The sequence below is a fragment of the Suillus paluster genome, assembly GCF_016628075.1.
Source record: "Suillus paluster strain FC165 chromosome Unknown EDB91scaffold_23, whole genome shotgun sequence".
NCBI lineage: Eukaryota > Fungi > Basidiomycota > Agaricomycetes > Boletales > Suillaceae > Suillus > Suillus paluster.
In genome coordinates, this window is record NW_024537583.1 from 30,247 (window position 1) to 53,262 (window position 23,016).

At 48.8% G+C, this 23,016-nt stretch overlaps 5 protein-coding genes across 5 annotated transcripts; 3 read left to right on the forward strand and 2 right to left on the reverse strand.

Annotated features, from left to right (window-relative positions):
- Positions 1-1,829: 1,829 nt before the first annotated feature.
- On the forward strand, positions 1,830-2,799 carry EDB91DRAFT_1237112 (ribonuclease H-like domain-containing protein; the record flags this gene model as incomplete). Its single annotated transcript, XM_041321544.1, has 6 exons — positions 1,830-1,941; positions 1,969-1,994; positions 2,065-2,208; positions 2,259-2,363; positions 2,421-2,628; positions 2,684-2,799. The coding sequence occupies 6 exons, from the start codon at positions 1,830-1,832 to the stop codon at positions 2,797-2,799; spliced, it is 711 nt and encodes a 236-aa protein (XP_041177543.1).
- Positions 2,800-5,069: 2,270 nt separating this feature from the next.
- Positions 5,070-6,312, forward strand: EDB91DRAFT_327732 (P-loop containing nucleoside triphosphate hydrolase protein). Its single transcript, XM_041326870.1, has 3 exons — positions 5,070-5,204; positions 5,270-6,066; positions 6,128-6,312. The coding sequence occupies exons 1-2, from the start codon at positions 5,194-5,196 to the stop codon at positions 6,039-6,041; spliced, it is 783 nt and encodes a 260-aa protein (XP_041177544.1). The 5' UTR covers positions 5,070-5,193; the 3' UTR covers positions 6,042-6,066; positions 6,128-6,312.
- A 1,555-nt stretch (positions 6,313-7,867) lies between these two features.
- On the forward strand, positions 7,868-9,717 carry EDB91DRAFT_327735 (P-loop containing nucleoside triphosphate hydrolase protein). Its single transcript, XM_041326871.1, has 4 exons — positions 7,868-8,140; positions 8,189-8,435; positions 8,485-8,875; positions 8,932-9,717. Exons 2-4 carry the CDS (start codon positions 8,195-8,197, stop codon positions 9,707-9,709), a joined length of 1,410 nt encoding a protein of 469 aa, XP_041177545.1. The 5' UTR covers positions 7,868-8,140; positions 8,189-8,194; the 3' UTR covers positions 9,710-9,717.
- Positions 9,718-10,318: 601 nt separating this feature from the next.
- Positions 10,319-14,004, reverse strand: EDB91DRAFT_1222260 (uncharacterized protein). Its single transcript, XM_041320920.1, has 4 exons — positions 13,877-14,004; positions 13,431-13,827; positions 12,599-13,369; positions 10,319-11,247 (listed from the first exon to the last, which is right to left on the reverse strand). The coding sequence occupies exons 2-4, from the start codon at positions 13,586-13,588 to the stop codon at positions 10,500-10,502; spliced, it is 1,677 nt and encodes a 558-aa protein (XP_041177546.1). The 5' UTR covers positions 13,589-13,827; positions 13,877-14,004; the 3' UTR covers positions 10,319-10,499.
- Positions 14,005-14,686: 682 nt separating this feature from the next.
- On the reverse strand, positions 14,687-17,994 carry EDB91DRAFT_1280734 (S-adenosyl-L-methionine-dependent methyltransferase). The gene is made up of 14 exons (XM_041324728.1): positions 17,795-17,994; positions 17,642-17,746; positions 17,479-17,584; positions 17,358-17,429; positions 17,274-17,306; positions 16,871-17,226; positions 16,693-16,823; positions 16,427-16,643; positions 16,276-16,371; positions 15,938-16,228; positions 15,517-15,881; positions 15,416-15,467; positions 15,287-15,364; positions 14,687-15,229 (listed from the first exon to the last, which is right to left on the reverse strand). Exons 1-14 carry the CDS (start codon positions 17,938-17,940, stop codon positions 15,046-15,048), a joined length of 2,232 nt encoding a protein of 743 aa, XP_041177547.1. The 5' UTR covers positions 17,941-17,994; the 3' UTR covers positions 14,687-15,045.
- Positions 17,995-23,016: the final 5,022 nt, after the last annotated feature.

The following is a 23,016-nucleotide window of genomic DNA, read 5'->3' on the forward strand; positions in this document are numbered from 1 at the left end:
CTGCCGAGCTCTACTTGTGACGTGTTCAGTGTGGGTTGTATGGGACATTGCCTCGATTTTACCTGGTGAAGCTCCGGCATCTCGTAAGTTTTCATTGTCGTGGTGTGTGTTGTATTCGCGGATCATGTATCGTATACAGATATAAAGCTCGTTCTGCCATGACCTCATCTGTCCACTAAGTCATGCCTCCCAAACGTGCTCGCTCAAAGAAAGATATGCAGCACATTCTGCCTCATGGAGCACTGCAAACTACATTTGCTGTTGAAGTCTTCGAAGGTATGCCTGTTCAATCAGGGCTGATGTACTATCCATTGATTCTAATTGTTGCAGATTTTTCAGATGCTATAGCGCAATATGCAACTTCAACAAAGCTTCCCCGTCGGAACAGACAGACCAAAGTTGTCGAAGTCCTTGATGTTGACTCTCACCATGCATCTCCAACCCGCCGTCACCACCAACCTCCCCCCTCGTCAGATGTGCCATTAGGTGATGTGCGAGCCGACAACCCTCATACACCACCTCAATTGCCTACCAGGGCAAGGGTTGCATTTGCATTGGATCCTCAAATGCAAACTCCGGAACGTGCACCCCACCCCATACACTCGTCAGCAACTCCAATCATGACAACTCCACGTGCTGGCCCTCACTCTCAATCACGTCAATGTTTGTCAGCAGTGTGGTCTAGCCCCACAGGTAATTTGAAGCGTTCAAAAGCTAATGATGTATGGTCTTTCTTTGTGGAGGAAGATGGCAAGCATTGTTGCCTATTTTGCAAGTAAGTACTTTTATGCGAAGTCGCTGATACATTTACTTATATGCTTCGTGCAGACAGCAACACGTGGCATCAGCAGCCAAGTCTGGGCCGTGTGCTAAGTTCAGTCTGAAAACAGGCACGGGTGTTCTGCGTCGCCATCTGTACGAACAACACACCGAAGCATGGATCTCAGGATGTGATCAACTTCGCATCCCGATCACAGCCAAAGAGGCACAGAAAGCCGTTGCAGGATATCGGAGCCACCATAATCAACGCCATACAACAATGACCAGCAATGAACAGCCACGTGTGCCATTTTGTAAGGAAGCATTTGTTGACGCCATAGTCGAGTTTATTGTATCTGAAGACTTGGTTAGTCTTCTTGTATTGGTGTCTGGTACTTGTCTGACAATATTTCTTTAAGTCTTTGAATGTTATTGAGAGTCCAAAACTTCGTGCACTCTTTCTTATGTTGCGTGAGGAGTTACGGGATGCTGATATACCTCACCGCACGACCATTCAGAAACGAGTCATGGAAGTTTATGAAGGTTACCTCGATCAGCTAGCGGATGCTATGCAAGTAGGTCACGAACTTTACTTTAGGTGTCTTTCTAATCTTTGTGAAGGATTCACTCGGCAAGATCTCATTCACAACTGATGTTTGGTCTGATATCAACTTGACCCCATTCATGGGAGTAACTTCACATTGGATTGAAACTGTGCCCTCTGAAAACTCAAATGGCATAGAATACATGTTAAAGTTACTGTGCTGATCTCATTGGTTTCCATTGGATTCCTGGACAGCATGATGGTGAGCACCTAGCTGCAACATTCTTACATATTCTCGACCGACTCACAATCACACATAAGGTAAGCAGACATGAGTAACAAGTATGTCTATCATAGCTAATTGCAATGCCTACAAGATTGGTTGGGTAACTCTCGATAACACTTCCAATAATGACACACTGCTTTGTCATCTTGAGGATGAACTTCGATGTAGGGGTATAAATTTTGATAAAGAGAAAAGGCATATTCGGTACATCTACTTGAATATATACTGTCTTGTTACTCAATGTCTCACAGCTGCTTTCCGCACATCGTCAATCTGGCTTGCAAAGCAGTACTAAAGGCTATTACAAACATTGACTTCGCAAAGGAAGATGCAGAAGACTATGTACCCAATGGCACACCGGCATGCACATTGTTTGAAGCCATCAAGCGGGATCCTATTGCTACTGTCCATTCTCTCATTTGAGGGGTAAGTGCAAGGGTCTTTTGTGTCATCCTCTGACTGATGCTCGATACAGATTCGAGCTTCTTCTATTCGACGGCAATACTTCTCGGCCATCCTCAAGGCTTTGGAGAAGAAGGACCTTCAGTTACTTCGAGACATTGATATTCGATGGTCATCAACACTGTTGATGGTTGAGCGAGCAATTACCTTACAAGAAGTTTAATCTGTTTATGATATATAATATTGCCAAGACTAATTTGTGATCAGGCTATCAGGAAGTTCCTGTCAAGCAATGAATTTCCAGAACTTCGCAAGTACAACCTTAGTGACTCCGAGTGGGATGCACTTGAGGTCTTTCAAAAGATACTCGTGGTATGTATCCCTTGTCACTATAAGTGTATCTAAGTGTAACACAGACATTATTTGAAGGTCCCTCATGCTTTTCAACAGCGGCTCTCTGCTGAGAAGACCCCAACACTATCTTACGCTATCCCATCCTTCAAGGCCATGTCATCGGCATGGGAAAAACAGGCTGAAGATTGTGCTGACCTCAGTTCAATCATCGAGCCTGGTCTCAACAAGCTTGCTGTGTACACGGCTCGTACTGATTCTGTTCCTGCATACATCCTTGCTATGGGTAAGTGAGACTATGCTTGTGTCTTGTTTTTAATGTTAATCAATGTTTATGTAAGCAATCAATCCTGCAATCAAGCTCGACTGGTTCAGTCACCATGCACCGGAGAAAGTGCAGTTGATGAAGGACCTCTTCATCAACGAGGTTTGTCTTATTGTTGACTTGTTACTATAGGCCACAAGTTGATTCATGATCAACAGCTATGCCCTTACTATAGCCCTACTACTTCTATAGCTACACCAGCAACACCCCTACCAGCTACAGATAACTTGTGGGCAGACGACATCCTTGGTTCTGCTAGATTACGTCAGCAACCCAGAATGCGGTCACTGGAAGCCGAAGTTGAGGTGTACATTCTCGATATGCAAGTTGGATCCAATCCATTGACTTACTGGCAGGTTCGTGATTACTTCTTTGTACCAACTTATCAACTCTCGAGTCTGAACTTATTACTTTCAGGAAAATCGGGAACGCTATCCAACCATCTTTGCTCTTGCAATGGATATTCTTCCAATTCAAGGTTCAGCTGTGCCATGCGAGCGTGTGTTTTCTTCTGGTAAAGAAACTATGTCTATACGTCGGAGTTCAATTAGCCCTGAACTCATGGAGGCATTGCAAATGCTCAAATTCTCATCGAGACGAGGGTCGGGGCTCAATTTTACAGCAGGAACTTCTCGTTCTGTGGAGTTAAAAGTGATGGAGGCCTGTATAGTTGAGGAGGGTCAAGTTCCTGAGGATATATCTACATTCATCACTATGTTACTGCAAGAGCAGCAGTCAAACCACGCCTAGTTGTCATTGTACTTCCTTTTTTGTCATGAGCTGCTGGCTCGCTGTGTAGCCGAGCTGAACCACTGAAAGCTGTTTGTAAGCCACGTCCCAATTTGTTTGGTGCAAGCCATTAGCTCACCAAGCCATGTGGAGCTGAGCCAAGCTAAGCCAAGCCGAGCCGTGGCAGCACTAGGTGCCAGCAACGTTGACCAGCTCAAGAATAATCTGAAGGAAAAGTGGGTACCTTGCCTTTTTTTGTGACTGCTATTCTCTGACCACATTACATTGCTGATAGTGAGGGTGGACCACTTCCTGACGATGTCCTCAAGTTGCTGGATGATGCGTAGGGGCAAGCGAAAGGCGTTGCACCGCACTACGCGCGTTGAGTCCTATCCTGCCGAAACTGTACACAGGTCGACACGAGTCAATTTCAAACTTGAAATAGTTTACCTTTGTGTCTCTGATCAAATGCACATCGTAAGTTAAGAGGATTGCAATCGCCGAGGAAGGCATCTAAATGAGGAGTTACTGAAAAAGTGGGCCTCCGAGTCTTTAACTGACGAGTGAAGATGTTATGATGGACAGTGTGTCACCCGAGGCTCAGCTGACTGAACTGCGGCGATGTCCCGAAGAGTTCAGACCACGCACAGAACATGAGATTCTACTCACGTCTTCCTGATTTCCTGCTGTTTTATCTCCTTGCTATCCTCGCCATTTTTGCTGCATCGTACACAGTGGTAACTCCGCTCCGCTCGCCTTCATTGGCTGCTACGTTCGAAGCCCAAACACTTTCGATATCAAATTGTGGAGCAAACTCGATCATAAGATCAAAACCCAGGTCCCTTGTGTTTTCAATTTTTACTTTGTCAGGCATTCAAGCGCTTGCCGCCTGCCCAGGCGTCCCCACCTCACCAGTCTGTTGAATCGTGTAGGTCATCGCTGTGATTCAGAATGTAATGTACACGGTATTTAACTGTATTCAAATTAGTGGGGGTTAGGGGTGCATTTCCGAATGAGACTGCGGAGCGCTAACGTTTGCTCTTGAAAAAGGCAGTGCCACACCATGACCGTTTGGAGAAGAATAAATATTAAATCATTTCCCCAAGTTACCCTAGAGTCTCGTTAACCGCACGCAATGTCTAGGGCATCTGTCTACATCCGGAGGTGCAACCGTTTGATCAAGCTCTTACACTAGTACTACTGTTTGTGATCTCCGGAGAACGTACCCCTGGCAATTATGAATACTGTGTGATGCACCTTTATGTTTATTTCGGGCTTAGACGAAGAAAAAGAGTCGGACTGCGCAACTGAACCGCTTCTCCACATGTCACTCATGTAAGTACCACACTCTACTTTGGGCTTCAGCCTGCAGGCTATTAGAATAAGTAATGTTACTTGTACAAATTGGGATACTCAGGGTGAGAGTGACATTAAGTGCGCCTCACGAGAAGATTGGCCACGACATAATCTTGAGTCTCAGGCGTGGCTGTCAGCCCTTGCCCCTGTTTCGCACCTTCCTGTCACCTTCCACAAGTCATATCTTCGGTAAGATCGTCACAGACCACGCAAGAGGTAGCTACGTACTAGTACCGATCAATTACTCGGAATTGTGCGATCAACACGAGTTTGCCTCGAGTTGATTTATGGGATGACGCTCAAGAATCTTGCGGATGCCGATGGTTCAGTATACGACTGATGTGGAAGCATTTGAAGGATCGGCACCTCAGCGCTCGTATGTCTCTATAAGAACTGCGGTAAGACGCTACATAGTACGATACAGAACATCCCTGCTACTAAATGACTGCAAGGTACGTAGAATTTAATAGGCTCTTTGTGCCGTATTTTGCCAACAATAACTTGAATGGGTACATAGCAACACGCATAAAAATGTTGTCGTCTTTGGGCAGACAGGAGCAGGCAAAAGCTCACTTATCAACCTCATGGCGGGAAAGCGCGTAACGCACACATCCAACGACATGAAACGCTGCACTTTGAGCTGGGCAGAATATGACATTGAATTCGGCGGCGAGTCTTACAAGGTGTTCGATACTGTCGGACTCGAGGAACCACAGCTAGGACTCCCACAGTACCTTGAAACTGTCAAGAATGCCTGTGAGCTTATCCGGAATTTGGAGAGACAAGGCGGCATTGATCTGCTTCTGTTCTGCATGAAAGCAGGCAGACTCACTGCTACGCTTCAGAGCAATTACCTGCTCTTTCACGAATTCCTCTGCGAGAAAAAGGTTCCCATTGTTATAGCGATCACGCACGTTGAACAATCAGAGGAGGAGGGCCGGCTGGATGCCTGGTGGGAGAGAAACGAGGAAATCTTCCTTGAACAGGATGTCCGTGTCGATGGCCATGCTTGCGTCGTTGCCGCTGATCGGAATAACAAATACCCCCTCCAATATAAAGAATCGCACGTCAAAATCCGCAACCTTGTCAAAAAGTTTAGTATTATCGACGGGAAACGACCATTGCCAACAGGAGACAACCTGGTCGTGAGGTTTATGTCGAAGCTGAAGAAGCTATTACTTCCAGGTCGAGTGACTAGGAGGGATATTGTCCCTTACCTCACCAAGCGTTGTGGTGTGTCTCGAGAAGCTGCAACACAAGTGGCTGATATGATCAAGAAGTCGAAATAGGTGGCTACTTGACTTTCCGTGTTAAGTATGTAACTTGTGCTCATCCGGTCATCGACTTTATGCTTACCCACACGTCATACGTATAGTCCTAACTTACATACAATTCTCGCTATGGTCGGAGAACTGTCCACAACGGTTGTTATATTATCGTACCGGCGCGGGGCGTCCATCCCTGACTCGTTCTTTTTCGTGTACATCTCACAGAGTCTGTGTAGTCCATCAAATAGAGTTCGAGAAGTACGTGCAGCGTAACGTAACAACGGCATGACGAGAGGAGTCCCATTCCATTGCAGCCAGCGTACGAAATTTGGCGCCAACCCTCAATAACATGTGCCTATATCCATCCTTGTGAATGTCAGAGTTCTGGCCGGTCTGGGTACAAGTCTAAGCAGACGTCTCGGTACAAAGTCTAGGTACCCCTCGGCGAGCTCGGCGACTTCAAGCGGAGTTGAACCACTGCAGCTCACCTAAGGGAGGATATTAATAGTACCCTTCATCCCGCCTCTGTGCTGCCCGCCGCCCGCCAGCTGTCAGGAATGCTATTCTGTGCCCGCCCGCCACTGGAGGTGATGCCAATGGCATCCTCGATTTAGACGCCGCTCGAACCATGCATGAGCTACTCAAATACCCTGTTGCTGCATGGCAGCAAAGAGGGACGTGATGTCCATGGCCCGTGCGTTGAGATGCAGCGCCTGGCGGCGGCGGCGGCGGGTGGAGGCGTGATGTGACTGGCGGGAGAGATGTGACTGGCGGGAAAGGCGGGTGTGTAATGGTCAGCCATGCTCGGGGGACGCCGGCGTCTTCAATCTCCGAGAGCATCGCCACCTGTACCAAGACCAAAGACCTGAAGTCTCTTTAGACTTGTACCAAGACCGGCCATTTCAGAGACGCCCTCCCATCCTTTGTCCTTTTCCGCCCGTGCCTACGTCTCCCGCGATATCGGCTCCAACCAACAGCCTGGATCGATCAATTCCCATCTGTCTGGACTCTGCAGACTTTGCACTGGGTCTTCTCTGTTCTGGTTCCTGGATACCGTGAAGGTTTTCTTTTCCCTCCCAGTTCCATCTCGCACCTACTTCAAGTATCTACTCGCACCAGTCGTTTGCAGTTTTAGTCTCATTGGGCAAGAGAATTACATGACAAAAAAACAGTGAAGGGTGTACTACACTATATAGTACACATCGAACTTCCGCATTGAGGATCAAGCGCCGCCCCACGAAGCACGTTCATTCGCAAGGAGGGTGGCAGTCCAATTGAGGCTGTCCATTAGTACTCATTCAGTAGTGGAAAGGCGGGGAGGGTTTGGGGCCCAAGTGCAGAATTCCCTGTGAGCAGCGGCGAGCTCTACGGGCTGTTTCATGGGTGAAGGTGGTGCAGGAGCGTGGTGGAAATGTGGACCCTGGGCGGAGGATGTCAATGTCGAGTACATGGGTGATGGCGGCGGCGTGATAGTAGTTTGCAGAGGTAGTGGGGCGACGCCGTGAATTTGGCAGAACCGAGAGTAGCCAGTGGACTTCTTCCAGGGCGGTGAGGAGCAAAGAGACATGCACGAGGGCGGCGGACTTGCGTTTCCCCCCCGTTCGGGAGCCGATCTATCTCGGAATCGTAACAGCCTGGAACCGCATACCCTTCAACGAGCTGAGTGGTCGGCCCACATCAATGTCATTAATCTGACGGATCATGTCACTGCGCAGACCGCAATTCAGCTGCAAGGTGTTAGTTGATAGCGACTGCTACACTCAAGCTGCACCTAGGTCATGGTTGACCTGCTGCTAAGAAGCAGGGTCCTGCGCATGCCCGTGAAGGTCAATGAAGGCTATATCAAATTTAATCTTGTACAGCCTTCGGACTCATGCACCAGCCTTTCTAAATGCTCACATGGGTGGAACATGCTGAATCCATGCGGCCTGGTCGATTTTTTACATCTGGTGTCTGGACGTAGTACGGACTCCTGATTTAAATAATCGGGGGATACATATGCATGAAGGAGAACTAACACCACTCAAACACCCCGAACACGACGTAGCTTTCGCTTTCTTGTCTCGAGTCGATTCATCTTTGCAATCTCAGGGCCTGCTAAGGGAAGACCATTGATACGTGTAAGTGGTACTCGGCCCTTCTTCAGCACAAACTTAACCCGAAATAAGCCGCCTATGGGTCTACATCCTGCTGGTTCCACCGATACTGGAGTCGAGGAACATCGCCCAGACACATCATGCAATGTTGTCATTTTCGGAGAAGCTGGAGCTGGTAAAAGCTCCTTGATCAATTTGATCGCTAGAACGACAATGGCGCAGACATCCCACGACGCTAGGGGATGTACAACTGAGACCAATGGATATGACATTATGATTCAGGACAACACGTTAAAGGTAAAGCTTTTCGATACGGCCGGTAGGTTCAGTTCGCCGCTCTTCGTGGCTGTTACTGAACTGGATTGCAGGTCTTGATGAGGGTCCTAGAGGTGCAGTCCCCGATGAGGAAGCTCGACGACTCGTGAAGAACCTCCTTCGAACTCTGATGGATCAAGGCGGCATTCATCTCGTCATGTACTGCGTGCGGGGTGAGAGAGCGATTTCGGCACTCCGCCGTAACTACGAGTTCATCCACTCCCAAGTTACGAAACAAGTTCCAATTGTCCTCGTCGTCACAGGTTTGGAGAACTATGAACCAGACATGGAAGAATGGTGGAGGGTTAATGAGCGAAGCCTCGGGATGAGTTTTGCTGGCCACGCATGTGTCACCACGGCGCCCGATAAGAATCCAGGATCTCACCTCGCGGAGCGCCGCAACCAATCATACGATGCTATCTGCAGCCTCATCAAGCAGTCAATGTACGTAGAATTCAGATAGGTTCTTTGCGCCGTATTTTGACAACATTGATGAGTAGGACCAAGCGTAAAAAAGTCGTCCTCTTCGGGCAGACAGGAGCAGGGAAAAGCTCACTTATCAACCTCATGGCGGGAAAGGACGTAGCAGTCACGTCCAATGACGCGAAACGCCACACTATGCACTCGGCAGAATATGACATCGAATTCGGTGGCGACTCTTATAAGGTGTTCGATACCATCGGACTCGAGGAACCACAGCCGGGACTCTCACAGTACCTTAAAACCGTCAAGAATGTCTACAAGCTCATCCGGAATTTGGAGAGACAAGGCGGCATTGATCTGTTTTTGTTCTGTATGCCCGGAGGCAGACTCACTGCTACGGTTGAGAACAATTACCGGCTGTTTCACGAATTCCTCTGCAAGAAGAAAGCTCCCGTTGTTGTAGCGATCACACACCTCGAAGAAGAGGAGGGTGCGATGGAAGCCTGGTGGGAGAGACACAAGGAAACATTCCTCACACAGGATGACGGTGCCGCTGGTCATGCGTGCATCATCACCGCTGATCGGCATGGAAAATACCCAGACCTGTATGAAGAATCGCGCGTCACGATCCACAAACTTGTCAAGGAGTGTAGTGCCAACGGGCAGAACCAAGCAAGGGTAGGAGAAAACAAGGGGCGTAAGTTGAAGGAGCTATTTGCAAGGACATTGCATGCGAGGACGGATATCATCATTCGCCTCATGTCTTACGGTATGTCTCGAGATGTCGCCGCCCGGTTGGTTGATATCATAGACGCGAAGGAGCTGCTTGGCTCCCGGTGTATTTGTACCAGTTGAGCGTGATTCCTATATTTATACAGATCTAATGGGCCGTGTAGTGCTCAGCATCGTCGCGAACGACGCAGTTTGAGCCTGTCTCAAACCTTCCGCTCTACTACTAGTACGCGGCTGTGTCTCAGTTCCCACATGAGCCCTGTAATTATGATAGACGTCTGGTTCTCTGCACCCTTGAGCTGTGGGGAAGATAGTACTACAGCACTTGTTTTTCTGCGTACAGGGACTTGTTATATACATCTCTTTAGCCAGCGACGAACTCGAACTCTCAAGCGGGAACGCCGGACTCGTCAAATCTTTCTCGCGGACACCCTGAGCTCGAGCACTAAGCAGTGTCACACTCCCAACCCACGTTTTCGTCGCAAGGCTCGCGAGTTGAATGCAAAACTGTTCAAAGAAAGCACACGCCAGATGTGTGATATGTATTAAGTAAAATGCGATAAATGGGTTAGCAACACGATCGTACTGAGCATTGAGCTATTCAAAATAGCTGCCCACCCTCAAGTTTCCATGTACTGAGTTTGACGTTCGGCGTCTGATGGTTCTCGCGCAGGGGTCCGGAGGATAGTAAGCCTTGTCAGTGTCGCTTAACACCAGTCGAGTCCGTACGGAACAACGTTCAAATTGGATCAGACAGTTAACTCCACAACATCTCTGAAGCGCTACAATGATTTGCATTCTCCGACGAAGAGTGGCACCACACACTGCATGTAGATAGTATGGAGGTGTATGTAGGCAGGTAGGATGAGCACGAGTTATCCAATTTAAACACGGGAAGTCAGGTAGCCACCCCTTACTTGATCATATCAGCCAATTGTGTTGCGGCTTCTCGAGACATACCACAACGCTTGGTGAGGCGGGGGACGGTATCCTTCCTCGGATTCACCGGACCTATAAGTAGCTCCTTCAGCTTACGCATCAACGACACGAACAGGTTGTTTCCTCCTGTCCACTCTGGCCCCCCGGCAAACTTCTTGACAAGATTGCGGATCGTGACGCGCGATTCTTCATACAGGTCTGAGTATTTGCCATGCCGATCAGCGGCGATGATGCACGCATGACCAGCGACATGGACACCCTGTTCGAGGAAGATTCCTTCGTTTCTCTCCCACCAGGCATCCAGCACACCCTCCTCTTCTTCGAGGTGCGTGATCGCTACAACAATTGGAACCTTCTTCTCGCAGAGGAATTCGTGAAACAGCCAGTAATTGTTCTGGAGCGTAGCAGTGAGTCTGCCTGCGCGCATGCAGAACAGAAGCAAATCAATGCCGCCTTGTCTCTCCAAATTCTGGATGAGCTTATAGGCATTCTCGACAGCTTCGAGGTACTGTGTGAGTCCCAGCTGTGGTTCCTCGAGTCCGATGGTATCGAACACCTTGTAAGACTCGCCACCGAATTCGATGTCATATTCTTCCGAGCGCATAGTGCAGCCTTTCATATCGTTGGATGTACCTGCAACACCCTTTCCCGCCATGAGGTTGATAAGCGAGCTTTTCCCTGCTCCTGTCTGCCCGAAGAGGACGACATTCTTACGCTTGGTGCTACTCGTCGATGTTGGCAAAATACGGCACAAAGAACCTATCTGAATTTTACGTACCTCATCTGCTTGATGAGGTTGCAGACAGTATGGTATGACTGATTGCGGCGCTCCATAAGGTGGGATCCTGCATTCTCGTCGAATGTTGCTGTGGTGACACAAACGTGGCCAGCAAAGCTCATCCCGAGGTTTGAGATGCTTCGCTTGTTAACCCTCCACCATTCTTCCATGTCTGGTTCACGGTATTCCAAACCTGTGACGACAAGGACAATTGGAACTGGCATCTTAACTCGGGAGCGGATGAAGTCGTAGTGACCGCGGAGTGCCTGAGTCGCCCCTCTCTCACCCCGCACACAGTACATGATGAGTTGGATGCCACCTTGTTCCTTCAGAGTTCGAAGGAGTTTCTTCAAGAGTCGTCGAGCTTCCTCATCGGGGACTGCACCTTCACAACCCTCATCAAGGCCTGCGATCTAGTTCAGTAACAGCTACAAATAGCGACGAACCGGACCGACCGGGCGTATCGAAAAGCTTTACCTTCAACGAATCATTCTGAATTAGAATGTCGTACGCTTTGGTTTCAGTTGTACATCCCGTAGCCTCGCAGGATGTCTGCGCCGTTTCCGTCTTGGCGATCAAATTGACCAAGGAGCTTTTACCGGCTCCAGCTTGTCCAACAATGACAACATTGTATGATGTGTCTGTGCGATGTAAAGCCTCGACTCCGGTATAGGTTGTGCCAGCAGCACTTCGAAGTGGGATGGGCAGCTGATTTCGAGTTAAACTTATGCTGAAGAGGGGCCGGGCACCACTTACACGAATCAATGGTCCTCCCTCAGCAGGCCGCGACATCGCAAAGAGGATTTAACTTGAGACAAAAGGCGAAAGGTGCGTTTTGATATACGTGTTTGAGGGTTTTGAGTGGCGTCAGCCCTAGAACAGGAGCCAGTACGCCCTGACACAACATGTAAAATCGACCAAGACGATTGGATTCGGTATGTGCCATACATGTGAGAAAGGCAAATATTATGTAGCGTGGCTACCAGCGAGTTCGTGAATACAACGTGCCTATCATGTTAAGTAGCTGAATTCTTTAGCCCGGCCTGCAGTTCTTAAAAGCCAAAGCCGTCTGAAGCCAGCCCAAAGTCGCGGCTTTCAGGCCAAGCCGGGCCGGAACATCACTAAGACTGTCGGCGTGCTGAATCTGGCGTCACACGAAAAAAAGAATGAGTCATGGATGGGCGCCCTGCGCCGATACGATAATATAACAACCGTAGCGACAATTGTATGTAAGTAGGTCGTGTGGGTACGGATCTGAGCACAAGTGATTTAACACGGGAAGTACCTATTTCGACTTCTTGATCATTTCAGCCACTTCTCTTGCAGCATCTCGAGGCACACCACAACGGGTGGTAAGGTAAGAGACAATATGCTTCCTATTCACTCCACCTGGAAGTAGTAGGTTCTTCAGCTTCAACATAAACCTCACGAAATGGTCTCCTCTTGACAATGTCGACTTCCTCTCGACAGTAAACTTCTTGACAAGGTTGCGGATCTTGACGCGCGATTCTTTATACTGAAGTGGGTATTTGTCATGCCGATCAGCGGCAACGACGCAAGCATGACCATCGACACGGACGTCCTGTTCAAGGAAGACTTCCTCGTTTCTCTCCCACCAGGCATTCAGCCGACCCTCCTCTTCTTCGAGGTGCGTGATCGCTATAACAATGGGAACCTGTTTGTCGCAGAGGAATTCGTGAAAGAGTCGGTAATTGCTCTGAAGCGTGGCAGTGAGTCTGCCTGCGCGCATGCAGAACAGAAGTAGATCAATACCGCCTTGGCTCTCCAAATTCTGGATAAGCTCACAGGCACTCCTGACAGTTTCGAGGTACTGTGGGAGCCCCAGCTGTGGTTCCTCGAGTCCGATGGTTTCGAACACCTTGTAAGACTCCCCATCGAATTCGATGTCATATTCTGCCGAGCTTATAGCCCGGTGGGGTTTCATATCGGGTGATGTGTCTGCTTCGTCCTTTCCCGCCATGAGGTTGATGAGTGAGCTTTTGCCTGACCCCGCCTGCCCAAAGAGGATGACATTTTTATGAGTGTTGCTACGGGTTGCACTCGTGCTAAAGCGGATCTTCAAGTTGGCAAAATACAGTACAAATAACCCATCTGAATTATACATACCTTGTCTGCTTGATGAGGTTACAGACAGTATGGTATGATTGGTTGCGGCGCTCCCCCAGCTGAGATTTTGCATTCGCCGTGGTGACACACGCGTGACCAGCAAAGTTCATCCCGAGGTTTGAGATGTATGTCTCGTTAACCCTCCACCAATCTTCCATTTCTGGTTCACGGCAATCCAAACCTGTGACGACAAGGACAATTGGAACTAGCTTCTCGACTTTGGAGCGAATAAAGTCGTAGTGGCCGCGGAGTGCCTGAGTCGCCGCTCTTGTGGCACCCCGCACACAGTACACGATGAGTTGAATGCCACCTTGTTCTGTCAGAGTTCGAATGAGGTTCTCCAAGAGTAGTCGAGCTTTCTCATCTGGGACTGCACTTTCAGAGTCCTGATCAAGGCCTGAGATCTAGTTCAGTAACAGCCACGAATAGCGGCGAACTGGACCGACCGGGCGTATCGAAAAGCTTTACCTTTAACGACTCATTCTGAATCAGAATGTCGTACGTATTGGTCTCAGTTGTACATCCCCTAGCATTGGGGGATGTCTGCGCTATTTTTTTCCTGGCGATCAAATTGACCAAGGAGCTTTTGCCAGCTCCAGCTTGTCCAAAAATGAGAACATTGCATGATGTATCTGTGCGACGTGAAGGTTCCTTAACTCCAGTATCGGTGGAACCAGCAGCATTCCGACGTGGAATAGACCGCTGATTTCGGGTTAAACTTATGCTGAAGAGGGGTCGGGAACCACTCACACGAAACGATGGTCCTCTCTCAGCAGGCCGCGACATTGCAAAGATGACTAGACGAGACAAGAAAGCGAAATGTACGTTTTCACCTGCGTGTTTGGGGTTTTTGGATGGCGTGAGCCCTGATTCATTAGAACAGGAGGTGGTACGCCCTGACACCACATGTAAAATCGACGAAGTCACATGGATTCAGCACGTTCCATACATGTAGAAAGGCAAATATTGTGCAAGGGTACGAGCTCGTGAGTACAACGTGCCGATCATGCTAGCTGAAGTTGACCTAGCTGCAGCGGTGAGAATTCGGCTGTATACTTGGCAGACTATCCCCTAGACTTTACATATTGTGCAGTCTACGTTAGGTCTGTCGCACCGCACCCAGAGTCGACTCACACCAGTTGGGTCGCATGCTTTACAATCAGCATCCGTCAAATTCTCGAGCGTCATTTTCATAAATCAACTCGAGGCAAACTTGTGTTGATCGTGAAATTCGAGGAATTGGTCGGTAGCCACCTGTTGGAAGATCGTCAAAACCCAATACGAGTCTCATGAGTCACACATTCAGGGATACATTGAGTTAGACAACAAGCGTCACAGATAACGCAGAGTCCCTGCAACTCCCCATGCAGCTTTTGCGTAAAATAGCAGAGGCGGTGTCTGTGGCGATCACCAAATTGTAAGGATGACAGGAAGGTGCGAAATGACGATTGACAGCAAGGAGGCCTCAAGTCCATGTCGTGGTTTAAGTATATGATTCTTCGTTACACTGGCATATCTGCGATACGGACTTGCCGTGGGAGGCATACATCAATTAGCCATGGATTAGCCCGGATATGACGTCAGGAATTAACGCACAAAAAAATTGCTACAAGTGTCACTGCTCTGCTACATCGTCACCCTCATCTTCTAAATTTACATCTTCAGCTTCGTTCTCGGCGCCTTCATCTGGGGCTACATCGCCTGTATTTTGTGCTAGCTGGGAGGCCTGAGGCCCCTTCTTTCCACCGTTACGCGCAGCAGTTGTTATGTCTTCACCGAAGAGTCGCAAACTGAGGGCGCTACGACGGTCGATGGGTTACACAGGGAAATTGCACAGTAAAACATGTCAGACGAACCTTTTTGCCTTCTTGTCGATCATGAGAGTTACAGAAACATTGGACTTCCACAAAGGTAGAAGGAGGTCGTGTGACAGCCTGTACAGTTGACGTCAGGCAGATGTATGCAATAATGTAAAAAATACCTACGTGGAGTCATTCGACTGACCAGCTGGGAACCGGACGATATGACTTCCAGGACCTGCAATCCGACATCAGCAAATTTCAACTGGTTATTGCAAGAACCATACTTCTATTCTCAATGGCCGTCCGGAATGGGTCCGAAAAAGACGCGCAGAGTGGATAATACGTGATCAAAAGAGTCCTCAAAGTCGCAAACTCAGCGTCCATTATCACGCTCGGATCGATGTACGGAAGGACGACCGGCAAGCCTTCACCAAGGACACGGAATTGTGCTTCGAGGCCACGTCCTGCCTCTTGTTTGGTGATGACTTTTGTCCCGCTCGTCATCAGGCGCATACGAGTGTAGTCGTTGTTCAGAATGACAGCTTTCACGAGGTCGTTGGTGAGATAGAAGGATCGTACGGCGTCGCCTGCCGGATTGCGGACAAGGACGTTCGACAACGGGAAGTTGGCCGTAAGATGAAGCTGATCTCTGCAATGATATGAGTTGGTGATCCACGATCACGGCGATGATGTGGAAACACTAACATGCAGGATATTAAGGTTGAATCATTGTGTTCGAGGAATGTGTAGGGCATCTCCTTGAACGATGGGTCCGAAAGCTTGGCCTTACCCTTGAATGTGTCTTTCTTTGCATCTGAGGAAGCCGGCGCATCTACCTCGATAGTGTCCGACACCAATGGATGTGAACTGTCGTCCTCAGACATTGGTGTAGGCAGGGACGAAGTACTCTGTTGGAGTTCTGCTAGACCAGTGAGGTCAAGCTTAACCTTTTTGGCTTCCGGGACAGCGATGTCAGCTTCCTCCGCATCTCTTTTCCTGAGAAAGCGTGAGACATCAGTTGAGAAGACGGCACTAGAACGTACGCTGCAACACTGGCATGACCACTTTTTCGCGGCTTTCTTTCGAGTACAGCAACAAAGAATCCACCCGTATCCTGAAGGTGGGGATATATTCGCATACTTTCAAAATTTCGCGGTCAGTGAACGCTGTAATTAAACTAGCAGTGAAACCTACCAATGCTGTAACTTCAGGGACTCTGCGTTAGCAGGAGGCCAGTGGGTCTCCGATATCTTGCTGTCTGCCCGTTGTTCCTCCGACAGGGTTTCATCGTATGCAGCCCAGGTGTCGAAGGTAGTATTTATTGTGCGATTCACGGTAGGTGCCCATGAACTTATGCCTGGTCGTCTGATTAGCTCCGGCAACTGCGCAGAGACATCGATCAGCTGGAAATCTATCCAATGGTTCAGCATACTCTAATAGTCGCTCGTAACAGTCCTCACCAGGATTAGAATTCAAAGCAGCTGCTATGACTGCTTCGTTTTCGACGGGGTTTAGTGAGCAAGTCGAATAAACAATACGACCGTCGGGCTCCAACATGCGCATGGCCCGCTGTAGAATGCGGGTTTGGAGGCTGTTAAAAATGAGCTGGCGAGCAATGAGCGCATGTGCGAAACGGACCTGTGTAGGCCATTCCCGTCCATAGGCTGCCACCGCTTCCATATCCCAATATTCTTTCGTAGCGTACCGTCACCACTGCAGGGCACATCGCATAGAATGCGATCAAATAGGAGTTGATTCGGAGATTTTTTGACGCCACGGCGAGGATCCGCGGTCGTTACGGGAAGTCTTAGCACAGGGAAAATCGATGCATCCAGATTCGTGACCATGAAAGCCGGACTGGGAAGACGCGCAGACTGGTGGATGAGGAGGTGCGCCCGCCTGCTGTCGCTATCGTTCGCTATCAAAAGTCCTGGAGGAATGGATGTTGCTGTCGCAGTGTCCTGCGAATGCAGAGCTTCCAGGAGTTGTGCTGTCTAAGGTTCATCAAGGACGGACGTAATGGCGCTGCGAAATGGTTTACCTTTGAGCCAGGAGCCGCACACATGTCAACGACCTGCCGAGCCATGGTTAACACTCCGAACAGTATAAAGAAGGCGGAATTTACCTTATGGTGTGGCTGCACATCGAGGAACAGTGGTGGAAGCATACTGACTGCCTCCTGTCTTGATATATTACCCTGTTGCATGCATCATAGACTGAGCAAATTGAGGTAAAGGATCACATACGACTTCAGTCTCATGTACAAGGAAAGAGTGGAATTTTTTGAATGCTTGTTGCTTCCTCAGAACTTTCTTGGAAACATTGAATTGCCAGGCCAAGTCTTCTGGATACCTGGTCAAGCGCAGTGTCAGTCGCACATATCGCACATACACAAGAAAAGTGCCGCACCAAGGAATCCGAGACGGAGGCGGTACAACTTCACCCTCAAAAACAACATCGCTCAACAACGGCACATAAGTTTTCTTGATGGCATCATTGAGAGCATGAGCGATCCTAACGCTTCCGTTAATAAAGTTGGTACGGAAGGGACACAACACACACTCTCGACTTCCCGCAATGCGGAATGTGGTAGGTAAGGGACGTCTCAATGCCTCCATGAATTGATCCCATTCCTCCTCAGGAATGATGTGCTGAGCCTTGTAATATGAGCTGAAGCGCTCGTTTTTCATGTCGCTCTTTTCCAGCATACCGCGATCGTCGTCGTCGCGCGATTTTCCTGCTCGACCTCCTCGCTGTCGTTTCTAAGAAATGGAGTATACATAGTGGAAATCACCCATTTCTGCGCATGAGCATGGCTCGAGACAGAAGTTCTTACCACAGACCTTTGACCGAGTCATGACTCTCCTGTGTTTCTTCTGTGTTTCTCCGTCAACGATAGATAGCGTCCTTGGGGTAGAAACGCAACAAGATCCTCTACCAGCGTCCTGTTCTTCAGCGGTGCGGTCGGACTATGCAAAACCTTATTCGTGACTTTGATCTTCGAAAGTTGTAAAGATAAGGAAAACCAAGTCTAGGGTTAGGGTTACATTTGAAGCGTTCTGTCTTGGTTCGAACCTCGATAACTTGAAGTACACTGCAGCGCACTGGCGATGACACTCAGATGATTCAATGAAGGGTTTGACTGCAACAACACACACAGCCGCTCAACTCATTACGCTCGATGTGGCCAAGGGCTCCCTCCGTTATTGCCAGTTACGTTGATTGGGAAACAACCTGAACGAGAAGAACCTTTGGCTACTGCCAAGCTGTCAGAAATTGGGCGTAGCTTTATGTGATCTCCATCATTAATATTGTCTTCGAGTTAGATATTTGAAGCACAGACAAACCCCCAGTATGACCAGCCTCCGTCCAGCTCTGGTGAGTGATCGTACGTGAAGTGGTTATCCTGGCTGATGCTTTTTGGCACTAGGTGGCGGCAATTAGCAATACTAGTACCTATAGTATTCTAATAGTACTTGCACCTTCAAGACCCACAGATCCTCCCTCGAACTTCGCCCTTGTCGAGAAGCGCATCTGAGCCATTTCGACTGCCTTGCGAAAGATGGACTATCATCGCCTACCGCCGTCTGATCTCAGATTTTGGACCCAACCAAGTCTCTTCTTCATTACGCCACTTGGTCTATCTTCTCACCTCCGGTGACGTTTTCAGTCCTGCCCATGGAGTATGGTGCTTGTCGATGCTTTAAGTACCATTGCATTCATAGGCGCCATCTTCAAACATTGGTAGTCACTCTAGAATTCCATCCCATTCTCCTTCACCTCGGAAAAAGTGAACAAGACCCGTTCACGATTGCTAGGAAGGTCTGCCGATTTGAAAACCATTCCAAGAAATCATGAACAAGTTTGAATTAAGAATATCGACCAAAGCCACAGTTACCACCTGCCGAGTCGCAAGTTCATCACCAAAGCTTTCAAAAACCGGATATGACCGGATCCCCCGAAGCCAGCGGGGCGTTCAGTCTGACCTTGATGAGGCCATCGAGCTGCACTGGCATCACGCGTCACGAGGGCAAAAGCAGCTCAGCTTTCGCCTTCGTAACGCACGAGATGAGCACTAGTCAATTCCCGCAGATCCGACAACTGACCATGCAATGGGTCAATATCGCCTCATACATCCACTTCCCGTTTTCTCTACCCCCGTTACTTTCTAACCTCCAGAAGGCGGCAGCAGATGGCAGTCGTTGCAAGCGAGTACAACTGCGATGAATTATGACTCCGATGAGTCGTAAGCGCCCACGATCCTGTCGAGATCTCCGAGCTCCTCCGAGTTCCAGGCCCGAGCACAGCGTTCTAGTTCTTCTGGTCATCAACTTTAATTACAGAAGATTGCCAGCTCCTCAGGAAGCTTTTGGATTGTGTTGTTGAACCCGTGGTTTGGATCTCAGGGATTTGGTTCACCCCGGCGAACGCATTTGGTGCTTCTTCTATATGCAGCAGGATCCTGCCAGAAGAAGAGCCAGAAATTGTCTCACTTTTATGTCTCCTCTTACACCCCAACTTTGGCGACTCGTTCGCGCGAGACGGCGGCTTTCTCGAACTGACGGCGGAAAGGAACTCCGATCCCGTCTAGCTCGTCGTCGCTCGTTTCACTAGAAGAGCAGATTGTATTTGTTCCTATACCCTGGTTTGAGACTCGATAATCATTGTCAATGCTAACCCGTCGTTGCATGCTATCCGGATCTCTTCTGGACGTGGCGACTGCGGGTAGGTGCTAAATAGCCATCAGCGGTGAGGTGTGTTTCTAAATTCTGGAGGTACTTACTGGGTCGGTACTGGGAGTTAGGAAAACCTCTTCTAGAAGCCAAGAACTAGACTCAGCAGGCATTAGCCAACAACTGTTACAGCGAACAGCCGCAGCGTCCAAGCGAGCGTCGCTGAGCAGACCAGATCCTTCCTAGAAGACGGCTGACTGCAGCGTTTGCGATAGGGCTCTGTTAGATAGGAGAGACGGATTAACGGGATGGCAAGGCAGTGTCCCACATAAACTTCAGTCTCACTATTTGTGCAACATCCCACAACTAACACAAAAGTATATAATATTTTGTAAATGTAAGATGTAAGAAATTATTGATTTGATATAAGTAAATAATATGTAGATACAGTGAGGCAAGGTACCAAAGGTGCCTCCAGCAGAGCACAAAGTGCTCTGCTTGCTTCCTGTGCCGAAGGCACAACGGGCTTGGACTCGTGGTCCTTGCACGACTGATCGTTTAGCCAAACGATCGGCGCTCGGCTGCCTTCATCCATGGCTAGCGAATTACTCCATATATTCAAACCGAAAAACACAGACTCACAGAGTGGTTCTAGCTACGAGACGGACTCGGAGTGTTTGCCCCAGGGCCAGGCACCATTAGCACACGTGGCAACTGCAGCGTGTGCTGTGACGCGACTGTTTCTGGAGGTACTTACTGGTTGGTACTAGTAGTTGAATAGTTTGAAACCTCTTATAGATAAGCAGTCAAGCACTAACTCAGCAGGCATTAGCTGGCAACCATGGACAGCTGCAGCGTCCAAGCGAGCGTCGTTGGGGAGACCACATCCTTTGCACCCGCTGCAGTCAGCCGTCTCCGAGGATATGGTTCTGTCGGCTAGGGGAGACCGATACCAGGGGAGACGGATTAGCAGAGGTTTCGAGCCGACGGAAATCTCTCATCAGGGGAGCCTGCTCCTACCCGCGCTGTTTAGGATTCCCCGCCTATCTCCAGAGAGTGTAAATGGTTCATGTGCGACTGATAGGTACATTTAGCCGAACGACTAGCGCTCAGCTACCATCGCTCGTGGCTAGCGACTATCTCAATGCATGTAGACCTGTAAACTACAAATGTATATGCATTGGGATAGTTTGGTAGCCATTAGGCAGAGTCTTTGCCCGGGGTCAGGGGCCATTAGCACACCTGATTCAGACCCAACTAGCCAGAGATTGTGTCGACTATCCACGCAGTAAGATGAGCTTGAATGTAACCGCGGAAAGAGGGCGGTCGTGTAAAGTAGACGATGCCAAGCGTTGGTTCATGCTGTCCTTTCAAGAAAGTTCAGGCTGAACTACACTTGGGACTCCTTTGTGAGCAAGACTTCAGTGTGCCTGAGGGAGACCAGTGGCACTGACGATGAAGTGAAGCGTGGATATTCAAACTCCGGTAAAGATAAGGACGGTTCTGTCTGAACATCGTGTCAAAGCAAAAATGATCGTTCGAAACAGGCGCAACCCTATAGAGAACTACTTTTGATGACAGTGCACATAACGGTGAACAATATTAATGACTGTGAGCTGTGAATGAAAGCTGATATTAGTCAGTTCATAAAAATGTATTGTTAGGAATTCATATTAAAATGAGGAAGCTTTAAAGTACACCTTCGGGTAATCTTTGCCTATGTAGGATCTACACAAGAACGATCGTGAAGCAGGAACTCCCTAAAAGGTACGGGTTGCTGAGAAAGGCCGTCGTAATGGCTGCTTGAACAACAGTCAAAATATCCACTCCAGCTTTCTCGTCCTCGTTAAAGTCACGCACGTCCGTCATAATCTTTGGGAGAAGTTGAGTCGGGAGTTCAATGATAGGCAGAAAGAATTACAGAATGGCACGTGCGATTGACCATTCACCAGATGATAGTCTCAATGATCACCCATGGATGAACGTTCTGGCCTGACTTCCACGATAGCTGCAGCGCTGAGTGAATGACGACGAAAAGAATCTCATAACTTTCCCCAAGTCAAAGGCAATAATCGGTCAGGATGTGATAACGCATACCCTTGGATGGTGCTGTTGTGTATAGCCTTCATGCCAGAGACTAGTTTTATGATGAGTAGATCACTAGATATCGGCGAATCGCATTCCCCTTCTTGATCATAGCACGCCAATCCGCCGAGGTTCTAACGGCATCGCCCACAGAAAAGCAGGGGCAGTAAAAACTGCGGTCACGATTGTCGTTTTCGGCGGACATTAAGATAAAGCGATCGCAAGCAGCGATGTGTCCCACGCCAGAAAAATACGGGCAAGGTAAAACAGAGGAGCGAAGCGCTTTACGCTGCCCCGCAAGCGCCAATGGCGATTTCTTAATCCTTAAGGTGGTCAGCAAGGATGTCGCATGTGACAACATACAGTGATCTTTGCACTATTCAGTGTAAGGCTTGGAATTCACAAACAGAGGGCTTACCGACCGCCAGTCAAGCCGTTCAACGATCACGTACTAGGACATGAGGGAAGTGAGCACAAGTTTTATCGCCACGAGCGGCCGCAGGATCACAGCGTCAACGAAGGTTGAAATTGTGGGTGCAGCCATGTTGTACTCTCCCAGTTCACTGGCTGGCTAAGGGGGCGTGCGCCAGGTGTTTGTTGGCTTGGCGGGACCAGTCCTTCTCTTTATGGAGGTAGGTTAAGCTCGAGGTCTCATGTACTTTATCAAACTCTGCACTGTGAAAGGCGGGATTTGAGTATCATGCCGGTCCTATGGTCAAGTGTACGCAAAATACCGTAACATGTTGGCAGATACTCCTTCCAAGTGATGTAATTGGGTACTACGTGGGTAATGGCACATACTGAAACCAGGCTCGCGAGGGTTGTAACTGCAAGTGGCGTCTACACCACCAACTGCCACTTTGGGCCGTAGAGAGATAGTGCGAAAACCATTTGTAATACATGGCAACCAGGCGGATACGAGCTGGAATAGAGATTTAGTACATAAATAAATAAATAATGCTGGCATTTTTCTTCAAATCTTGCTGTTGGTTAAATGACTTTCTTTTACAGTGTAAAAATGATGCA